The 21,030-nt window shown below is 38.4% G+C and overlaps 2 protein-coding genes across 4 annotated transcripts in view; one reads left to right on the plus strand and one right to left on the minus strand.

Moving 5' to 3' along the window:
- ZBTB41 (zinc finger and BTB domain containing 41) overlaps positions 1-14,504 on the minus strand; it is a 44,420-nt gene extending 29,916 nt beyond the window's left edge. The window contains exons 1-4 of one of the 3 annotated variants that reach the window (XM_036867943.1): positions 14,346-14,504; positions 12,479-13,718; positions 4,080-4,287; positions 3,285-3,354 (exon numbers count right to left, since the gene is read on the minus strand). In XM_036867943.1, coding sequence (XP_036723838.1) covers positions 3,285-3,354; positions 4,080-4,287; positions 12,479-13,601 — 1,401 coding nt within the window. In that variant the 5' untranslated portion in view covers positions 13,602-13,718; positions 14,346-14,504. The other 2 variants (XM_036867951.1, XM_036867962.1) reach the window with 2 other exon arrangements.
- A 132-nt stretch (positions 14,505-14,636) lies between these two features.
- Positions 14,637-21,030, plus strand: part of CRB1 (crumbs cell polarity complex component 1) — a 276,850-nt gene continuing 270,456 nt past the window's right edge. Inside the window, exon 1 of the mRNA XM_036835111.1 lies at positions 14,637-15,284. Within this exon, the coding sequence (XP_036691006.1) occupies positions 15,200-15,284 (85 nt within the window). The 5' untranslated portion in view covers positions 14,637-15,199. The remainder of the gene's footprint in view (positions 15,285-21,030) is intronic.

Genomic DNA, 21,030 nt, shown 5'->3' on the forward strand with positions numbered 1-21,030 from the left:
AACAACACAGCATCTACTATACGCCAGGTATGTAACAACATAGCATATACTATACACCAGGTATAACAACACAGCATGTACTATACGCCAGGTATAACACAGTGTGTACTATACACCAGGTATAACACAGAGTGTACTATACACCAGGTATAACATAGCATGTACTATACACCAGGTATAACAACACAGCATATACTATACGCCAGGTATAACACAGCGTGTACTATACACCAGGTATAACACAGTGTGTACTATACACCAGGCATAACACAGTGTGTACTATACACCAGGTATAACATAGCGTGTACTATACACCAGGTATAACATAGCATGTACTATACACCAGGTATAACAACACAGCACGTACTATACTCCAGGTATAACACAGCGTGTACTATACACCAGGTATAACACAGTGTGTACTATACACCAGGCATAACACAGAGTGTACTATACACCAGGTATAACATAACATGTACTATACACCAGGTATAACACAGTGTGTACTATACACCAGGCATAACACAGTGTGTACTATACACCAGGCATAACACAGAGTGTACTATACACCAGGTATAACATAGCATGTACTATACACCAGGTATAACACAGTGTGTACTATACACCAGGCATAACACAGCATGTACTATACACCAGGCATAACACAGCGTGTACTATACACCAGGTATAACACAGTGTGTACTATACACCAGGCATAACACAGTGTGTACTATACACCAGGTATAACATAGCGTGTACTATACACCAGGTATAACATAGCATGTACTATACACCAGGTATAACAACACAGCACGTACTATACTCCAGGTACAACAACAGCACAGCATGTACTATATACCAGGCACAATGCTAAGTAATTCATGGATTATTTTACTTAATTCTCACAATAAACCTAAAAGTAGATATAATTGTTATCATTTTGCAGCTGAGGATGATGAAACTTAGTAAGGAGAAGAAACCATCTTATAAAGATCCAAATAATTAATAATTAACTTCAATTCCTAGAAGCTGAAATCAGAGAAATGGTGAGAATCTTGTCCTGTATTGGGTTGGCCAAAAGGTTCGTTTGGTTTTTTCCGTAAGATGGCTCTAGTGGCACTTAGTTGTCTTTAACTTCATTTGAAATAATTTTGTTAGACTGTATTGTGACAGCTGTCGTATCAGTGTGCATTTTTTAAAAAAAGTATCAAAACTGGTGAATTTTTGTGTGGCCATTTTAATATTGAAGATGGAAGAAAAAAGCAACATTTTCGGCATATTACGCTTTATTATTTCAAGAAAGGTAAAAACACAGCTGAAACGCAAAGATTTGTGCAGTGTATGGAGAAGGTGTTGTGACTGATCAAACATGTCAAAAGTGGTTTGTGAAGTTTCATGCTGGAGATTTCTTGCTGGACGATGCTCCACGTTGGGGTAGACCAGTTGAACTTGATAGCGATCAAATCGAGACATTCACTAGAACAATCAATGTTATACCATGTGGGAGATAGCCGACATACTCAAAACATCCAAATCAAAGGCTGAAAATCATTTGCACCAGCTTGGTTATGCTAATTGCTTTGATGTTTGGGTTCCACATAAGTTAAGCGAAAAAAACCCTCTAGACTGTATTTCCACGTGAGATTCTCTACTTAAACGTAATGAAAATGTTCCCTTTTTAAAACAAATTGTGACGGGCAATGAGAAGTGGATACTGTACAATAATGTGGAACAGAAGAGATCATGGGGCAAGTGAGATGAACCACCACTAACCACACCAAAGGCCGTCTTCATCCAAAGAAGGTGATGTTGTGTATATGGTAGGTTTAGAAGGGAGTCCTCTATTATGAGCTCCTTCTGGAAAACCAAACGATTAATTCCAACAAGTAGCGCTCCCAATTAGACCAACTAAAAGCAGCACTTGACAAAAAGCGTCCAGAATTAGTCAACAGAAAACACATAATCTTCCATCAGGATACCACAAGCCCGCATGTTTCTTTGGTGACCAGGCAAAAAACTGTTAGAGCTTGGCTGGGAAGTTCTGATTCATCCACCGTATTCACCAGACATTGCACCTTCGGATTTCCATTTATTTCAGTCTTTACAAAACTCTTCTAATTGAAAAAACTTCAATTCCCTGGAAGACTGTAAAAGGCACCTGGAACAGTCCTTTGCTCAAAAAGATAAAAAGTTTTGGGAAGACGGAATTATGAAGTTGCCTGAAAAATGGCAGAAGGTAGTGGAACAAAACAATGGATACGTTGTTCAATAAAGTTCTTGGTGAAAATGAAAAAATGCGTCTTTTATTTTTACTTAAAAACTGAAGGAACTTTTTGGCCAACCCAATATGTAAGTTGAAGCCTAGGAGTAAACAAAATGACAGCTGATTACTCCTTTAAACAATATTTACCTAAATAATGAAAAAGTACTTTAAGGGGTGTGGTAGAATAAAAATATGTACAAATTCATTGTTACTCCTATCATTGTAAAATGGAGATTAATTCCACTACCCTTAAATCTTCCCTGGCTGTAGTGTGACCAACAGAACATGTTAGAAGTGGTGCTCTGAGACTTCCGAGGTGAGGCCATAAGAAGCCTGAGAGCATTTACGTCGGCTTCTTCCTGGAACACACACTCACTCTTGGAGCCCAGCTGCCATGCCAGAAGGAAGTTCAAGTAGCCCCAGGAAGAGCCAGCTGTCCTTGCTGAGCTTCTAGCTGTCGACCAACACCAGGTTTCCAGCCATGTGAATGAGGCACTTTGGAAGCAGCCCCAAACCAGACCAGATCAGACAGACCATCCATCAGCTGAAAACAACTGAGTGACTTCAGCTGGCACCATGTAGAACAGAAGAATTGCCTAGCAAAATCCTGCCCCCATTTATATTGCTGACCCAAAAAATGATGAGATACAATGAAATGGTAATTCAAAGCCACTAAGTTTTGAGGTAGTTTGATATATAGCAACAGACAACCAGAAATGGAGGGAAAATTCTAACACTTTACATTCTGTGCAACAGTAACATCACAGTTTCAGACAACTATAAAAACATGGTATAGTGATTACGATAAAAATAAAAACTAGGATTTCTATTTTTCAGGTCCATCATTCAAAAACTAACTCATACCACGCTTAATTTACAAAAATATTAGGATAACACTGTATAAAAGAGAGATTCTAAAAGTGATATAAGCTAAGTTTATATTACTTTAAAATTTAATTACTTTCCCAAAAGGTCACACTACATTTAATTTGGTTTTCTCCTACAAATTAAAATCTCTTACATCACATTTCCAACTTTCACTCTTAGTCTTCTTAATGGAAATAAATTCTTGTGCATTTTCAGGATGAAATCTATAAGAAAAAAATTAAAAGTCTGTCAGGAAAAGATTATATAAGTCAATATTCTATCTGATATGTTGACAGTGATTACAAGAATCAGGCACTGATTCCTTTCTTAAAGAGACAGACACATTTGAGTACTTTAAGAATACAGGTATTGCTATTATTTTAATATATGAATATGTGTGCCTAAAGTTATGCAGAAATAGTCAAAGTAAAGCATAATCATACTTTACACATATTCAGGAACCTATCTATTCACAGATAATCTTCAATGCTATTCACTTGACTTGTTTTAGTCCATATTTCAATGAATTTAATTTCTCAAAGTTAAATATGCAATACTATACTAAATATTCTTTCTCCCACAAATTTTCATACACTAAAGACAAAGTTCAGCATACGGAATAAGTTTCCTACAGTTCTAAAACCATATAGGTTGAAAACATACTTGCCAAAACCCAAGACAGAAAACCCAGGATAACAAAAATTCTGTATCTTAAACTTCTATAGCATAGACTATAGTTTTTGTTTCAGTTTCAAAAAACTTCATCTCAATAGCAGTAGTAAAAAATATGAACTAATATTTGCTGTTCTTTTCTTAATAAATTTGTAGTCTAGAAAATGTTAAGCAATGAAAGAATCGGAGACAAGCACCCCATAGATGTTTTTAGCTCACTACGTATTTAAATTAGAAGGCACACTAAAGTATATTACGGAAGCAAGATAATACTTGCCTCTTAACATGCTTGGCTAAAGTCTTCTTGCTTGCATGAAGTTTATTACAATAAGGGCACTTGTGCTCCTTCTTATGAAATTCTGTTTCATTACTGTGCTTCTTTCTGTGAACAGTTAGGTTAGACTTTGTCGAATAGCGCTGGTGACAAATATCACACTCAAAGGGCTTCTCACCTGTGTGAACACGTGTGTGGCTCTCATATTTTCCTATAAAAAGACAGAAATTAAAATTAAATTCCGTACATTTACTACATAGTGATTGAAATTTGACAGTGGAATAAAATCTCCTGATTAACAGTATATTTAGAAGCCATGAATTGAAAGGAATTTTCAGATTTGGCAGACCTTTTAAAAATATCATAAAAGGCAATATAATATGTTATGTATCTTATATATTTTCATCTCTCTTCACAAAGAAGGTAATCTGGAAAGGCTACTACAAATCTAGTATACTCAGCAAAATTTATACTTCACTACAGTCCATTCCTACAAGACCTCTCCAACTTATAAGACATTAAGACACAAGTAAATCACCTGTACTTGACTGCATGCTTAATACTAAGCTACTAAGGCCAACATATATGGGCAGTATCAAGGGAAGTAAGAAAAGGAAAAAATGAACAGGTATAATGCACAGACATATTAATGTGAGATCTGTATTATATTCTGAATGCATATCTGAGTTGCAAACAAATGTTACAGGTATTTCCAATAGAAAGAATCAAGAAATTTTAACCGTCCTACACTGTTGGGAATGCAAATTGGTGCAGCCACTAAGGAAAACAGTATGGAGGTTCCTTAAAAAAAGTAAAAATAGAGTTACCATATGATCCATCAATCTCACTCTTGAGCATATATCCAGAAAAGACAAAAACTAATTCAAAAAGTTTCATGCACACCAATGTTCACAGCAGCACTATTTACAATAGCCAAGACCTGGAAGCAACCTAAATGTCCACTGACAGATGAATGGATAAAGAAGATGTGGTATATATATATATATATACACAATGAAATATTACCCACCCATAAAAATAATGAAATATTGCCATTTGCAGCAACATGGATGGACCTAGAGATTATCATACCAAGTGAAGTAAGCCAGACAAAGACAAATATTATTCTCATTTATATGTGGAATCTAAAAAAATACAAATGAACTTATTTACAAACAGAAACAGACTCACAGACATAAATCTATCATGGAAAAGAATCTAAAAAAAAAAAAATCTATATATATATATAACTGAATAACTTTGCTGTACACTTGAAACTAATACAATATTATATATCAACTATAGTTCAATAAAAAAATATAAAATAAAAAAAAAGAAATTTTAACACAGCCTGTCCAAAGAGAAAAGTGACAATAAAAAATGAAATACAAGGATACATTTTGGCTTAATTCTTACTTATATTGCTACTGATACTAAAATTCTTTTACATTGTTATTTAGAATATAAATTTCCACATTATAGAGGCAGAACAGCATCACAGGTAGGGGCACAGACCCTGGATCCAGCCACCTGGATATGAATCCCAATTCTTTAAATTGTAGGCTATGTGACCTTGGACAAGTAACCTTTCTAAGCCTCAAATCTTTCTCATCTGAAAAAATAATAATGGAATAATAGATTTACCTCAGAGGACTGTTGTAATAATAAATAAATTAATACACACAAAACACTTATAACTGGGTCAACCCATTATAAGGTATCAATTAATGTTGGCCATTATTATTAACCTGTAATCAAGCTGTGAATGTGCACATCTAGCAGCTTAAAATAGAAATCTCAATTAAGGATACTTCCGAGTGAAAGGCAATAAAAATAAGAAAAAATACTATCCGTATGAAGAGCAATTTTCAATGAAAAGCTTAGCTTTGCTTTGTCCTGAAAAAAAAAATGTATAAGTTTTTCCTCAGGCTAAAGCTAATGTGAAAGTACAGCATTTCATCCATACACTTTTAAAAAATATATAAATCATAAATATATCATGGAGATTAGATAAAACCCAAAATATTCAAAGGCCACTGAGGAAAAAAGATAATCATTAATATTCATCTACTTAGTAAATACATTCATTAATTTATTACATGTATCTAAATATGATTATATTTAATAAACACAGTATATTATCTAAAAATTAACTGCACTGCACTTACATAAGAATATTGAGGAAAGGGAACCAAGGTATTTTCTTTAAGGTGGGGGGAAGGATGACAATCACAAGCAAAGTAAAACAAAAGTATGATAAAAATCCAGTAGGTATTTAAGTACTGACCATATGATGATGACCTATGCATCTTTTACATGCATGTAGTCAGGAAACTCAGCCAATGTTTGGGCACCTACTAAATTAGCTGTGTGAACTTAATCAAGCTAGTAATTTAACCTTTGTCTACCTGTGTTATTAACACTTCATGGGGCTGTGAGAAGTAAACAAATTAATATATACACGACACTTAAAACATCCTAGCACATAGTAAGCATTAGTAAATATTAGTCATCATCATCATCATCATCATCATTATTATTAGGATTACTGGCCACAGGACGGGCACATAGATATATCTCAAGTAAATATGCATACACCTGGTTTATGAATATGTTATAACAGATCAAACTGGAGTTTCAGTTCTCTGAAAATACTGTAAGAACGTGACTTTGTCCCCTGGCCATTGCTAAAAATGCCTAGTATCTCCTCAGTTCTCCCTCTGCCACTGCGGGGGCATGACCGCATTGATACATGTACACACACACCGGAGCACCACCAGTTCCCCTGCTGTGGTCAAGGGACTGGAGCTAATACGGGGCTTGCCTGGGGGCGAGGCGTGCTTGTGTGTCCCAAGGCGAAATCTTTCCACAGACATCACAAATAACAAGTAGGTTCTCAAAAACAAGAGCTGAGCTACATTATGGCTTAGATCAGTGTTTCACAAACTAAAAATCATTAGTGTCAATAAAATCAATTCTGTGGGTTACGATTAGCACTGGGGGGAAAAAAGGAACAGAGTAGAAAATATCAGAGTGCATTCACACTAGATTCATGCAATTATTCTGCTTCAGTGTATGTATGAGCACATATATATATACATACATATGTATATAGCATAATAATATATGTATTTCTGACCTTGAACCATCCCTCCCAAAAAAGTTGGAAAAGCACTGATTTTTATTACTTTTTGCAGGGTATAACCAGACCAATACTGCTATAACATAATTTCTTTGGGGAAATGTTTTCTGAGTTGATTTTAATCTTTCTCTATTATAATATGGCATGCTTGTATTGGATTCCTTAATATTTGTTACACATCTACTGGATATGAGAAAAGGTAGAGAATCCAAACATTATCAATATGTACTAATAACCCACAATTCTAATTTGGCAAAGATAGGGGTCATTTTATGGAACTAAAAAAAAAGTTTTCCTTGATTGTGAAAGTTTTCACATTTTTCATAAACTTGCTTTTTAAATTATGGAAATGAATCAAGAGTACACAGTATGATTTTAAGTGACTAAGTTACAAGTGATTTTTGGAACAGGACCATTCTTACCTGGGGATTGACTGTGCCTACTTAGCACAGACTCTCAGGACTGAAGGCTAACTTACCAACCCCCTACCGCTCAAGTCTCCTGATTTTTTACACCCAAGTGAACAGGAAGAGCAACTTAATAAAAATCTTAAATTATAAGAAAAATCTTCACCAAAACTTTTATTTTCTATGAAAATGCCTTTGCTGGAAAGATCAATTAGTAGAATTTTCCATTTATTTGTAGTCAAGAAATTCTTGCTTGCAAATAAAAAGTTATATGTAGTTGAATAATAAAGCCATCAAGTGGCAGTTAAATTAAAAATCAAAACCACTTTTGATTGTTAAACTTCCATTTGCTTACATACCAGTAGACTTAACAGGATTTAACCAAAAAACAAAAAGAAACAAATAAAATCATTTTAAAATAAATTCAGCAAAGTCCAAAGAGACCAATGAAAATACATAAATTTGAATAATTCATTATAACATTTAGAATCTCTAAAGTAAAAAAACATTTTTGTTATGTTATTATTTCAAATTTAATGCACAGAGGCATTGCAGGACCTGTTATCTGCATGGATTTGAATTTCTGACCAACAGAAGAGACACAACTTCTGAGGGAACACTGAACCCCAAAGTCAGATAAATGTCCAAAGAAATCCCATGCTTAAATCAATTGGTAGGGATGTGCGGGGGTTCTCCTCGGCATAAACACAATCAACACATATATCTGTTTCTTTTCTTATGGGGTGGGGGGAATTCAATAATAATGTATAAATCAAATGTTCACTTCAAAGTTATCAAATAGTTTCCATCAAAAAAAACCCCTCAGTATTCTTTCACAGAACACTAAACTGTGCCCCACCATTCTTAATCACCAACAGAAAACAAATAATATTAAGAAATTTCATCCACAGCATTTTTCTGACTGAATCCCAGTATGAATTGTGTCCCAAATCAGGACACACAAAATAAAGATATTTTCACATAACAAAACTTGACCTTGTGCTTCATTCCATATGGGTCATGAAAAATTATTATCAGATTTCGTATGGAGGTTTTACAAAGAGAAACATCACCAAATTAGCTCATTATATCTCATATGCCAAATCTTAAATTAACCTTGAATTTATTCATTTGGCATACCCTAAAGAATATTTAACTAAAATATTTAACATTAAAGTAGAGAACTGTGCCACTGTCATTACACTTTTCTATTCAGAACCAAGCAGAATCTGTCAGGATGGTCTACACAGTCACATTTTTTTAAAAAGTTTTTAAACATTTTCTCCCTCTAGAAAAGATTAAATTTAATCTAAGGAAGAATTTTAGTTCCCAGTAGGAACGAAAAAAAAGATAAATTATCCAAATTTTTTCTCTCACCCCCATCTGTCATCTTCTTCCCATTTTTGCCTTTTCACCAGCTAGGTTTTCGGTACAAGGGGGAAAGGTCAAAGGACTCTTATTTGCATGAGAATAGGCTGAGAGGAGGACAGCTGGGAGCCTAAGGAAAAAATACAACTGGATCAGGAATCTCACTCTGAGCAACTATTAAGCACGTCAAAAAAGATAAAAGATCCAAAGTGCTGGAATCAAATTACTAAACTACATACTGTGGAGCTAATGGTTCCAGCAGAAGGTCTCAGAGCTTATTAATTCTCTCTCCTAAACCCACTCTGAGACAGCAAGTTAAAGCCTTCTTACAAGTCCAAAGTCAGAGTCAACCTTTCACCTTAGTTCAATTAAACAAGAGCTTACTGAAAACTTATTATCGAAATGACCTGGGGTATCACGAAGAATACTAACCAAAACTAACATACAAAACCTTCAAGCTCACAATCTAATGATATAGGGAAATAACAATCAAAATTCTAGGTGGAATCCTATGAAAGGATTAAAATCCTATGAAAGAAATGTGGGTGATATGAGGATTACTGGAAAGTAGCCCTTGAACTGTTTTAAGAATAAAGAGGACTTCTGATAGGGATGATAAAGGAGGACATTTAAGAAACACAGGTCTTCTCCATCTGCATATTCTTTTCACTCTACCCATCACCAGTCCACTGAAGTTTATATTCAGGGCACCTCTGATCTACTCCCGTCCCACATCCCATTCCCAATGCTGCTCATCTTCCTAGTCCAAGCCTGCAACACCTCCAACTTCCTTCTCATCATTGAAGCCAGAGTATCTTTCTAAAACTCCTATGGCCGTCATTTCCTTTGTCAAAGTTTTCTCAACTTTCTATCACTTACTGGATAAAAACTCCTCTGTACTGCATACAAACCATTCAAAACTTGACCTCTGCTTACTTGCCAATCCTCACCTCTTGTCATTTTCATTATGCCTCCTTGCCCACCCCGAAATCACCGTGCCCTTAGCAATTTCCAGAACACAGCTACCTCCATGTCTTTGCAGTTGTGGTCCTTCTGCCTTGTAAGTTCCTCCCTATTCTTTAGGTCTGAGCTCAAATGCTACCTGCTCCGTGAAATCCTTCCTGATTCCTATAAGCTTCTGTATTTGTCCTGATAAGATGATCTTATTGTAATATAATTGTATTTGTGCATGTACTCATTAACCTCTAAGATTCTTGAGGACAGAGAATATACCATTTCATATTTGTTTATAGTGTTTGGCATAGCAGAGACACACAAAAACTGCATTAATGATGAATAAGAGAAGCTAGCATTCCCTACACACCTAAATTTCACACGATATTTTAAGTGATTCACAAGGACTATCCCATTTAATCCTCATAGTAACCCCCATGAGAAAGTACCATTAGCATCAGCCCACACTATCTGTGAGGAAACAAAAGCACAAACACAGGTTAAGCAACTCACATAAGACCTGGATTCAAAAATGCAGGCAGTCTGACATCACCACAGCTCATACTTTGTAACCAATATGATAAAGTCACAATCTCAATCTCTTGCTTGCTCTCTCTCTTTCTCTGTACTGGGGAAAAGTCAGCAAGCCCTAATGAAGCTAAGCAAGAGAGGGTCTCAATAAGAGGGGTATAATGTAAAATACATTCAGGAAGGAGGCTGGAAATAAGCTGACAATGTGCCCTATTGATTCCCACAATTATCTGATTATCTGAACTGAATTTGGTCAAAAAAGCTGCAAAATGCCTTCCTCTTAGTACATGAGGACCTTGACCTTGAGCACTCTTTCCCCAAATAGTGTGCACAGAACTCTACTTTCCTGGGAGTTTCTAAGGAGAACCCCGAAGTGTCCAGTGGTAAAACTATTTGAGGAAATGCCAGGTTAAGTAAAATGAACAGGTTTCTTTACTAAAGAATTTGAGAGCATTAATACAGATAGATGAGTATAGTTATTCCCGTCTTACCTGAACACAGAACCCCTTGCTGATAACGCATCTCACAGGCCTAGTTAGTGTTCGATAGGACAGTTTGAGGCCTACAATGCCATTTGCAAACTGACCCCTGCCCACACACCTCAAGTCAAATTAGGTCAAATTAAGGTGTAATACAGGAAGCATGTGCTAAGAATACAAAGTCTAAAAAAGAGAATCAACTGGAAAGATGAAATGTTGTCAGGTATCTCAATCCAAAAATGTTGTTCTCTTCTCTATAACCCTCACAGCGTCTGTTCACAGCTCTTCAAGAGCATTTACCAACCTGAGTTTGACACGCTACTTGTATCCGCACACTCTTCCAACTGAGCTACTCAAAAAAAGTTGTTTTATTCATTTGTATAGAAACTTAAACACAGTAAAAATAGCAATAAATAATTATTAAATTGGATTATCAAAAGCATTCTGATTTAGAAAAAAATATTCAAAGGCATAATAAAAAGCAAAAAAGAGGTTACCACTGCTATGCCATAGTTTATACTATCGAATATTTTGAGAGCAAATAATTACCAATGCCTATGTAAATGCAAATGTAACCAATTTCCACCTATGCCAATAACAAGTAACTCAACACTCCAAGACACATTGGGATATATTAAACTGTCTAAGTAATTTTACAAGGTCAAATTACACTTATCTCTTCTTTTTATCATTCTATGCAGTCGAATATATTTCCCAATTTCATAACTTTGATTTATATGTAAATAGCTGAACTGCTGCAATTTAAAAGTTCACATTGAAAGTCCATATAAGACACCTCCAAAAATTATTTTACTAGCAAATATTAGATCTCTTGAAAGTAAATATTCACTGATAAATTTTTAATTTAAGGTTAGAGACATTTCCTACATATGCTTTTTTAATAAAGAAAAAGTTGATTTATTCATTATTATAATAACCCAAGAATACTATTAGGATACTTCCTTAAGTCTCTGTCTACAGAATGAAATTACATTTAGCACAGTTTTATTCCTAACTATGTATTAGACTAATCTGAAACATCCCAATTCTAAACAGTACTGGATACTGGAAAAGTGACTATATTTATGACTCACATATTACCATGCTCAAGGGGAAATAGTATACAAATTATTAAATTATATCTAATATAACCTAATTCAATTTTCTATAATGACTCAAAAATATCAGTTACCTGTGAAATTAAATTAGCATATAAATCAAAGCTCTACATTCATAATTATTGATACTCTGGAATTTTTCACACTAAATACAGGAACTAATGATCTGTCACCTACTGCCAGGACATGAGGAAGAGAAAATAAAGGGTAATATAAATACTTAATTCCTGAATCACAACAAACCTATAATAACAGGATAAAATATGTATCAAAAATCAAATATCCTCCCTACTTAAGTCTTCTTTTTAAAAGTTGCTTTCAAAGTTTAGTTTCTAACTATCACCTTTAAAATATCCATGAAAAGTAAGTTATTAGAGACAGGAAACAAGCTGTCTTTTCTTACCTATGCGGTCAAATGTCTTATCGCATTTGGGACACTGCAATATTTTTTTGTTACTGTTCTGTATGACTACAGGGGTTAATCCCTCGTGAATGCTTCCGACAGAATCACCAGCCTCAGGCTCCTCTTCTGCATCATTGGGATCCTTTTCACTGTGCTCTTCAATGTCAGAGTATTCATCTGACATTTCCTCCTCTAGCTCATCCTCTTCAGCATTACATTCACTGCCGGGATCCTCAGAATCATTTCTATCTGACTTTTCCTTATCAAAACTGTCTTGATTCAAATTGTCTGACCCATCACCACTTTCTTGTTCATCATCACTGGTGTCATCAAACTTAACAGGGCACTTCCGATTCCGTTTTGATCTCCTTGTGGAAAAACTTCTCTCCAGCATTTTTAACCCATGCTTTTTCCCTAATAAAAGGGATCTATGGGTTTTCGCCAAATGATTCTCTAAAGACTTCTTATAACAAAAATGTCTACTACAGAATTTACACTGATGATTACTCGATAGTCTTCCAGTTAACTCACTTAGTGTTTCTTCTGGTGATGATTTTTCAGTTAGCTCAGACTGAAAAGTGGCAACATTTTCGTTATTTAGCAGCTTAACTGCATCTATAATATCCAGGAATTTTGCAGCCTCTAAAACAAGAGGGATTTCATATTTGTACACAAAAAATTCTGATGTGTAAAGAAATTCAAGCAAATGCTGAAAAACGGAGTGCGTTACGTGATCCAGGGTGACAACATCCGTGCTTGGATTTTTGCTCAAACACGCATGAAAATAACTACTGCCAACAGCAACGACGACTTTGTGCGCACTAAATTCTTTTCCTTCTACTATGATAAGTAAGTCACAGAAAGACGGCTGCTTCTGCCTATCATCATTTAAATACTTCAGCAAGTTCTTATTGTACTGCAAAGAACTCAGAAGTTTTCTCTGATCCGGAGAGGGAGGAAGTTCCTGATAACAGCGAAGAGCTTCAGGAGCTGGTCTTTCTGTAGAACGAGTGTAAGTTACTTGCTCGCACTCCACTGCAACATTTCCTTCCGAAGAATCTTTATGGTAGCCTAGATGGATCTTCTCGTCAAGATGTGAAGTAACCTTTCTCCTTTTCTTCATTGCAGTACAACGGTATCAGAACAAGAAACTTCATAAGTGTCTTGAGGGATTTATGAAGGAAAACTAGATTGTCTTGGATAACAGCTTCTGGAGGGGCGTGCCCGAGGGTTGCATGGTCTGCGAAAAGAGTAAGACCCATGAAAAATAACTGCATGGCCAAGCGATCCTAAATCATTCGCGGCATTGTCAACAAATCCTTCCTAAACGACAACTAAATTATGATAAAGTCACCGCTTCCACTCATTCGTGGCTGAGATTTTAGGGCGGAGAACAAGGAGGGCCGGGTTAGAAAACACAGCCAACAAAAGAATAATTTTAAAGGAGGCAGAGCACACCTTGCAGGCCCGATTCCCGAACCGGGTAGGGGAAAGGGGGGCAGAAGGGGAGGCTCCGCGGAGCCCGCCGTGGGTGCAGGTCGAGGCGGCCACCTTCGCGGTGCAGGGGCGCCGGGACAGTGACAACCAGGCCGTCGCGGCCGCGAAACCCACGTCCCCCATTAATACGCTTCCCAGGGGCGGCTAGGCGCACCTCCTCGGGGTCGGCGAGCGTCCAAATGCCGGAGGCGCCCGGCGGGACGGCCCCGGGAGGCGCGGAGAGGAGAGCGGGTCACCCGGGGGACGGCCGCCGGAGCAGAGCCTCCTCAGGCCCCGCCGGGTGGAGACCGCGCCGCCGAGGGCGCCCCCGCCGCCCGCCAACCCGCTCCCCGCGCAGGTTCCCCGAGCGGACGCCCCGCGCGTCCATTACCGGGAACCCAGGGCTCCCCGTTGGCTCCCGGCCGCTGAGCTCCACTCCAGGCGCGCTCGCTCTGGCACCGACCCACTTCCGGGTTCAGCCCCCGGCCCCGCCCGCCCTTCTCCTCTTGACGCCCTGCCGCCGCCGCCGCAGCCACCTAGCACGTCAACCGCGCGCGCAGCCTCCCAGCCGCCAGACACCCCAGCGCGCGACCCTGCGCCGGCACTGCGCATGTGCGCGCACCCTCCCTGCGCATGCTCCGTGGGGCCCCCCCGCCCCCGACCCCCGCCCCCCGCCCCCGCCACACCCCCGACGACCCCAGCGACTTCAGGAGTCCGTTAGTCCGGGTTTTCGTGGCGGTCCGGTGGCCGCTGTGACTGAGCCAGTCGGGGTCTCGCGGGCAGCCAGGCGGGGACCCCGGCAGAGGGCGAAGATGAGGCGGAGTTTCGTAGGGGTGGGCGGAGGCACCACGCCGCGAGCGGACCGCGTCCTCACGGCTTGTGGCCGGTTGTGGCAGCCTCTCAGCGGCGGGCGAAGCTGTCTCCACAAATGCTGCCCTGCGTCTGAAGAACCCAGCTGGACGCAGCTAACGCAGTTGCTCCTAGAATCAATTTTTAACTTATTGTCCACAGAAAACACTGAAAAATGTACATACAAGTATACAGCTGGCAGGACAGGAAAGAAAGCCGAAACAAAAAGAAAAGGTCCACAAGGATAACTTTTGGAGCCAAGATTGTGCGTTTCCAACGCAGTCGCAGGTGTTGCTGGTATTGCTGCTCTGAGGACCACATGTTTAGTAGCGAGGTCCTAGTCCTGTGATTTTACAGACACGAGGAAAAATAAGGCAGAGGCTGAAGCCAAATAGGATGGGTGACCAGATTGGTGAACCCATGTCCGAGTCCCCTGTGGATGGAAGAGTTACAGAAAAGTTATCGCTGACGCTCGTTAACGGTAAGGCAAACTTTATTCAGGGCGTCTACTACAGTGGGGTTTTGTACTAGGGCAGAGAGATTGGGCTCAATTCCAGACAAGAGAAGGTGGGAATTTGTAGCCCAGGAGACGGCTGGGCGTGGCTGGCATGTCCGTGAACGGAAAACGGCCAAGAGAAAACATGAGGGGAAAGGGGGGCGGAGTGGGGGCCGGATTCTGGCTAAACTGACCTGACAGGGTTCTTGCGGGAGGCAGGTGGGATGATCAGACAGGGCTCGGGGAGGAGGAGGAACCAGATGTCAGATATTGAGGGTGGGAGATTCTGGCTAAACTGACTTAGCAGGATCCTTGCTAAAAATTGAGGAATGCAGAGACAAATAACAGAAGTTCAAAAGTCAGAGCCTAATTGAGAAGGGAGTTTAGGAGCACCTGGTTAAAGTTTGGTCAAGGAGAGAGTCTTTGTTAGACCTAATGCAATCAGTTGAACGTCTTAGAGCAAAGGCTAAGCTTTACCGAGGAAGCTATTCGCCTCGAGACGTCAGCATAGAAACTCTGTCTGGGTTTCCAGCCTGATTCCCTGAAGTATTTGGACTCAAGACTGGAACAGCAACTCTTACCCGAGTTTCCAGCCTGCAGGCCTGCCCTATGGATTTTAGACTTATCAGCCCTCAGAATCAGTCATGCAAGCCAGTTCCTTAGAATAGCTGTCTGTCTATCCTCTATCTATCTATCCTGTTGGTTCTGTTTCTCTGGAGAACCCTCGCTAATACACCAGCAATGAACAGTAAGAAAATAAAATTGAAAAAATAATGCCTTTATGTTTTCCTCGATGGTATAGCACCAACATCCATGTCCCTAAGGTGTCAGAAGTCTTTGTCAGAGGAAGTAGCAGTGGGGCGGGGGGCCGAAAAGGAAAGCGCAGAGGCAGAAAGCCAAGACAGAAAGGAAATCTACACTCTTCAGAATCTCTTTCCTGTGTCTTCCTTTTGCTGATCTGTCATGGTCTTAATTCAGCATCCTTTAGCAGGCTGTTTCACAAATTTATTTCTGAAAATGAAAATGGTTTTCTTCATTTCTTTGTTGAATATCCATTAAACAACCCCTCTGTACCAGGCATGTAACATTTTAAATAAACTTAGTCATAAAAGATGTCACTGGATGGCATCAGAGGTATAAAATACCTGGGAATGAATCTAATGAATTATGTTCAAGACCTCTATACACAATTCTCTACAACAGGGCTGACAGACTTTTCTGTAAAGGACCAGATATGAAATATTTTAGGTTTGTGAACTGCGGGTAGTATCTTTTCCATTTTATTCTTCATTTTTATGACAACCCTTTAAAATGTAAAAATTATTCTTATCTCACGGACCATACAAAAAACAAGCCATGAGCTGAATGGCCTGTGGGCCATTGTTTTCTGAGAACAACCCCTAAAACCCAACTCAGAGAAATTAAAGAAGACATTGAAGAAATATGTCATATTCATAGATTGGAAGAATCAATATTGTAAAGATGTCAGTTGTCCTCAAATTGATCTGTAGATTTGAAGACATCAACGTATGGACTTAATCAGTATTAAAAACTTTTGTTTTTCAAAACCAATTAAGAAAATCAAAAGGCAAGCCAAAGATTAGGAGAAGGTATTTGAGAAACATATGCTCCCAAAATAAAACGGACTCTTGCAACTAATGAGAAGGAAAAAAATATGTAAAATGAGCAAAATATTTGAACAGACACTTCATGAAAGAAGATAAGTACATGAAAGATCTTATCTTTAAATTGCATCTTTTTTTTTTTAACATCTTTATTGAAGTATAATTGCTTTACAATGGTGTGTTAGTTTCTGCTGTATAGCAAAGTGAATCAGCTATACATATACATATATCCCCATATCCCCTCCCTCTTGCGTCTCCCTCCCACCCTCCCTATCCCACCCCTCTAGGTGGTCACAAAGCACCGAGCTGATCTCCCTGTGCTATGCGGCTGCTTCCCACTAGCTATCTATTTTACATTTGGTAGTGTATATATGTCCATGACACTCTCTCACCCTGTCACATCTCACCCCTCCCCCTCCCCATATCCTCAAGTCCATTCTTTAGTAGGTTTGTGTCTTTATTCCCATCTTGCCACTAGGTTCTTCATGACCTTTTTTTTTTTTTTTCCTTAGATTCCATATATATGTGTTAGCATACTGTATTTGTTTTTCTCTTTCTGACTTACTTCACTCTGTATGACAGACTCTAACTCCATCCACCTCATTACAAATACCTCCATTTCATTTCTTTTTATGGCTGAGTAATATTCCATTGTATATATGTGCCACATCTTCTTTATCCATTCATCCGATGATGGACACTTTGGTTGCTTCCATGTCCTGGCTATTGTAAATAGAGCTGCAATGAACATTTTGGTACATGACTCTTTTTGAATTATGGTTTTCTCAGGGTATATGCCCAGTAGTGGGATTGCTGGGTCGTATGGTAGTTCTATTTTTAGTTTTTTAAGGAACCTCCATACTGTTCTCCATAGTGGCTGTATCAATTTACATTCCCACCAACAGTGCAAGAGGGTTCCCTTTTCTCCACACCCTCTCCAGCATTTATTGTTTCTAGATGTTTTGATGATGGCCATTCTGACCGGTGTGAGATGATACCTCATTGTAGTTTTGATTTGCATTTCTCTAATGATTAAGGATGTTGAGGATTCTTTCATGTGTCTGTTGGCCATCTGTATATCTTCTTTGGAGAAATGTCTATTTAGGTCTTCTGCCCATTTTTGGATTGGGTTGTTTGTTTTTTTGTTATTGAGCTGCATGAGCTGCTTGTAAATCTTGGAGATTAATCCTTTGTCAGTTGCTTCATTTGCAAATATTTTCTCCCATTCTGAGGGTTGTCTTTTTGTCTTGTTTATGGTTTCCTTTGCTGTGCAAAAGCTTTTAAGTTTCATTAGGTCCCATTTGTTTATTTGTGTTTTTATTTCCATTTCTCTAGGAGCTGGGTCAAGAAGGATCTTGCTGCGATTTATGTCATAGAGTTTTCTGCCTATGTTTTCCTCTAAGAGTTTGATAGTGTCTGGCTTTACACTTAGGTCTTTAATCCATTTTGAGTTTATTTTTGTGTATGGTGTCAGGGAGTGTTCTAATTTCATACTTTTACATGTACCTGTCCAATTTTCCCAGCACCACTTATTGAAGAGGCTGTCTTTTCTCCACTGTATATGCTTGCCTCCTTTATCAAAGATAAGGTGACCATATGTGCGTGGGTTTATCTCTGGTCTTTCTATCCTGTTCCATTGATCTATATTTCTGTTTTTGTGCCAGTACCAAACTGTCTTGATTACTGTAGCTTTGTAATATAGTCTGAAGTCAGGGAGCCTGATTCCTCCAGCTCCATTTTTCGTTCTCAGGATTGCTTTGGCTATTCGGGGTCTTTTGTGTCTCCATACAAATTGTGAAATTTTTTGTTCTAGTTCTGTGAAAAATGCCAGTGGTAGTTTGATAGGGATTGCATTGAATCTGTAGATTGCTTTGGGTAGTAGAGTCATAAATTGCATCTTAAAGGAGATGCTAATAAAAATCACAGTGAGATACATCCATAAGCATAACTAAACTTATAAAGACTGACAGTATCAAGTCTTGATAAAGATGCATATCAGCTGGAAATCTCATTCACTTCTTATTGGAATACAAGCACTTTAGAAAATAGTTGAGCAATTTCAGAAAATTACACATACAAGCTAGCCATTCCATCTTTTTTTTTTGATAAATTATTTATTTATTTTTGGCTGTGTTGGGTCTTCGTTGCTGTGCACGGCTTTCTCTAGTTGCGGCGAGCGGGGGCTACTCTTTGTTGTGGTGCGTGGGCTTCTCATTGCATTGGCTTGTTGCAGAGCACGGGCTCTAGGCACATGGGCTTCAGTAGTTGTGACATGCAGGCTCAGTAGCTGTGGCTCACGGGCTCTAGAGCGCAGGCTCAGTAGCTGTGGCGCTCAGGCTTAGTTGCTCCGCGGCATGTGGGATATTCCTGGACCAGAGCTCGAAGCCGTGTCCCCTGCATTGGCAGGCAGATTCTTAACCACTGCGCAACCAGGGAAGCCCTAGCCATTCCGTCGTTATTCAAAAGAAACCAAAGCATTATATCCACACAGTCTTATATACAAAATTTTATAGCAGCTTTACTTGTGATAGCCCTAAATAGGGGTCAACCTAAATGTCCAACAACAGGTGAATGGATAAACAAATATATAGAATACTATTACTTAACTATAAGAAGGAACAAACTAATGCCAAAGACAACAACATAGATGAGTCTCAAAATAACTTGAATAAAAGACAAAATGAGTATATTCTACATGATTCCATTTATCAAATGTCTAGAAACTGCAGATTAAAATGACAGTTTGTTGCTTAGTCACAATGGGTGGCATCAGAGTTTGTGATAAATTAAAAAAGGGCACAAGAAAATTTTAATTATTTTGATTGTAGTGATGGTTTCACTAGTGTATACATATATCATAACTGATCAAATTATTTACTTTAAATGCATGCAGAGTATGGCATGACAGTCAATCTTAAAGTCATAAAAAAAAGAATGTCACACAGACACTTGAACAGGGACATACAATGAAACAATAGAAAAATTGAAATTCCAGAGATTCAAATTCACAGGTTAATTTACTATATAAAAAGGTAAAATTTCAAGTCTGTGACATAAAGATAGAATATCCAATAAATGAAGATAGATAAAGAGGTGGGCATCAGAAATAAAAGTAAGTTATATATAACCTCAGTGAATCAAGATAAATCCCAAATGTATCAAAAATTTAAATGTAAAAGCTGAAACCATAAAAGAACTATAACAAAACACAAACTTCTAAATAACAGTAAAATGGTGAAGGTCTCTCTCACCACGAATGAGAATTCAGAAGCAATTAAGGGAAAAAAATTGTTAAATCAACCATATAAACTTAAAATTTTTTTGCATGGAGGAATTCCAGTATCAGCAATGGTGAATTAAGTAGCTGGAACCAATTCTCCTGCTGTGAACAGCTAGGACAAAATGTTTTTTAACAAAAGGTACTGTTTTGAATGCATGGCATAGCTACCAGGGTTATGTGTGAGGAGTTGTGAGGGCCTGGTCTGCAAGAAAAAGAGGCTCAAAGAGGTGATCTGGCTTTGGGAGGCAGGGGCTTCTCCCTAAAGGCAGTTACTGACTGGAAGGAAGCAACTGAGAGGCTGATAAAATGAGTAGATCCTTGACAGACTCATGAGGCAGGGAGATGAACATTGAAATTTAAGGACCCCGAGAAAGGAAGGGCCCTAATAAACACCCCATGTTTTCAGCTGGGACTCTGAAAGGCCTAACCTATGAGTAAGAATGTACTAGAAATAGACCACCCATCACAGCCCTGAAGCCCTTAACATTTTTATTCCTTTGAGAAAGACAATCAGGAATTGCTTCTTCTCTTAGCCTCTCTGCCTGCCAGGAGCAAAACCAAATGCTGTCTTGATTAAGGTGACATCATCCAGACTCTTAACTTGTTAATTTTTAATATACAATATCCAGCATTGAATCAAACACACAGGCTATTCCAAAAAAGTAAAAGACAGACAAAACAGATCCACAGGAGATCAAGAAAATGAAGTTATTGGACCAATACAACAACAACAAATAGACTATGAGTAATATGTTCAAGGAATTGACAGAGAATATTGAAAATGGAAATCAAATAGAAATTCTAGAACAGGAAAATATGACAGGTG

This window comes from Balaenoptera musculus, chromosome 1 (assembly GCF_009873245.2).
Source record: "Balaenoptera musculus isolate JJ_BM4_2016_0621 chromosome 1, mBalMus1.pri.v3, whole genome shotgun sequence".
Taxonomy (NCBI): Eukaryota; Metazoa; Chordata; class Mammalia; order Artiodactyla; family Balaenopteridae; genus Balaenoptera; species Balaenoptera musculus.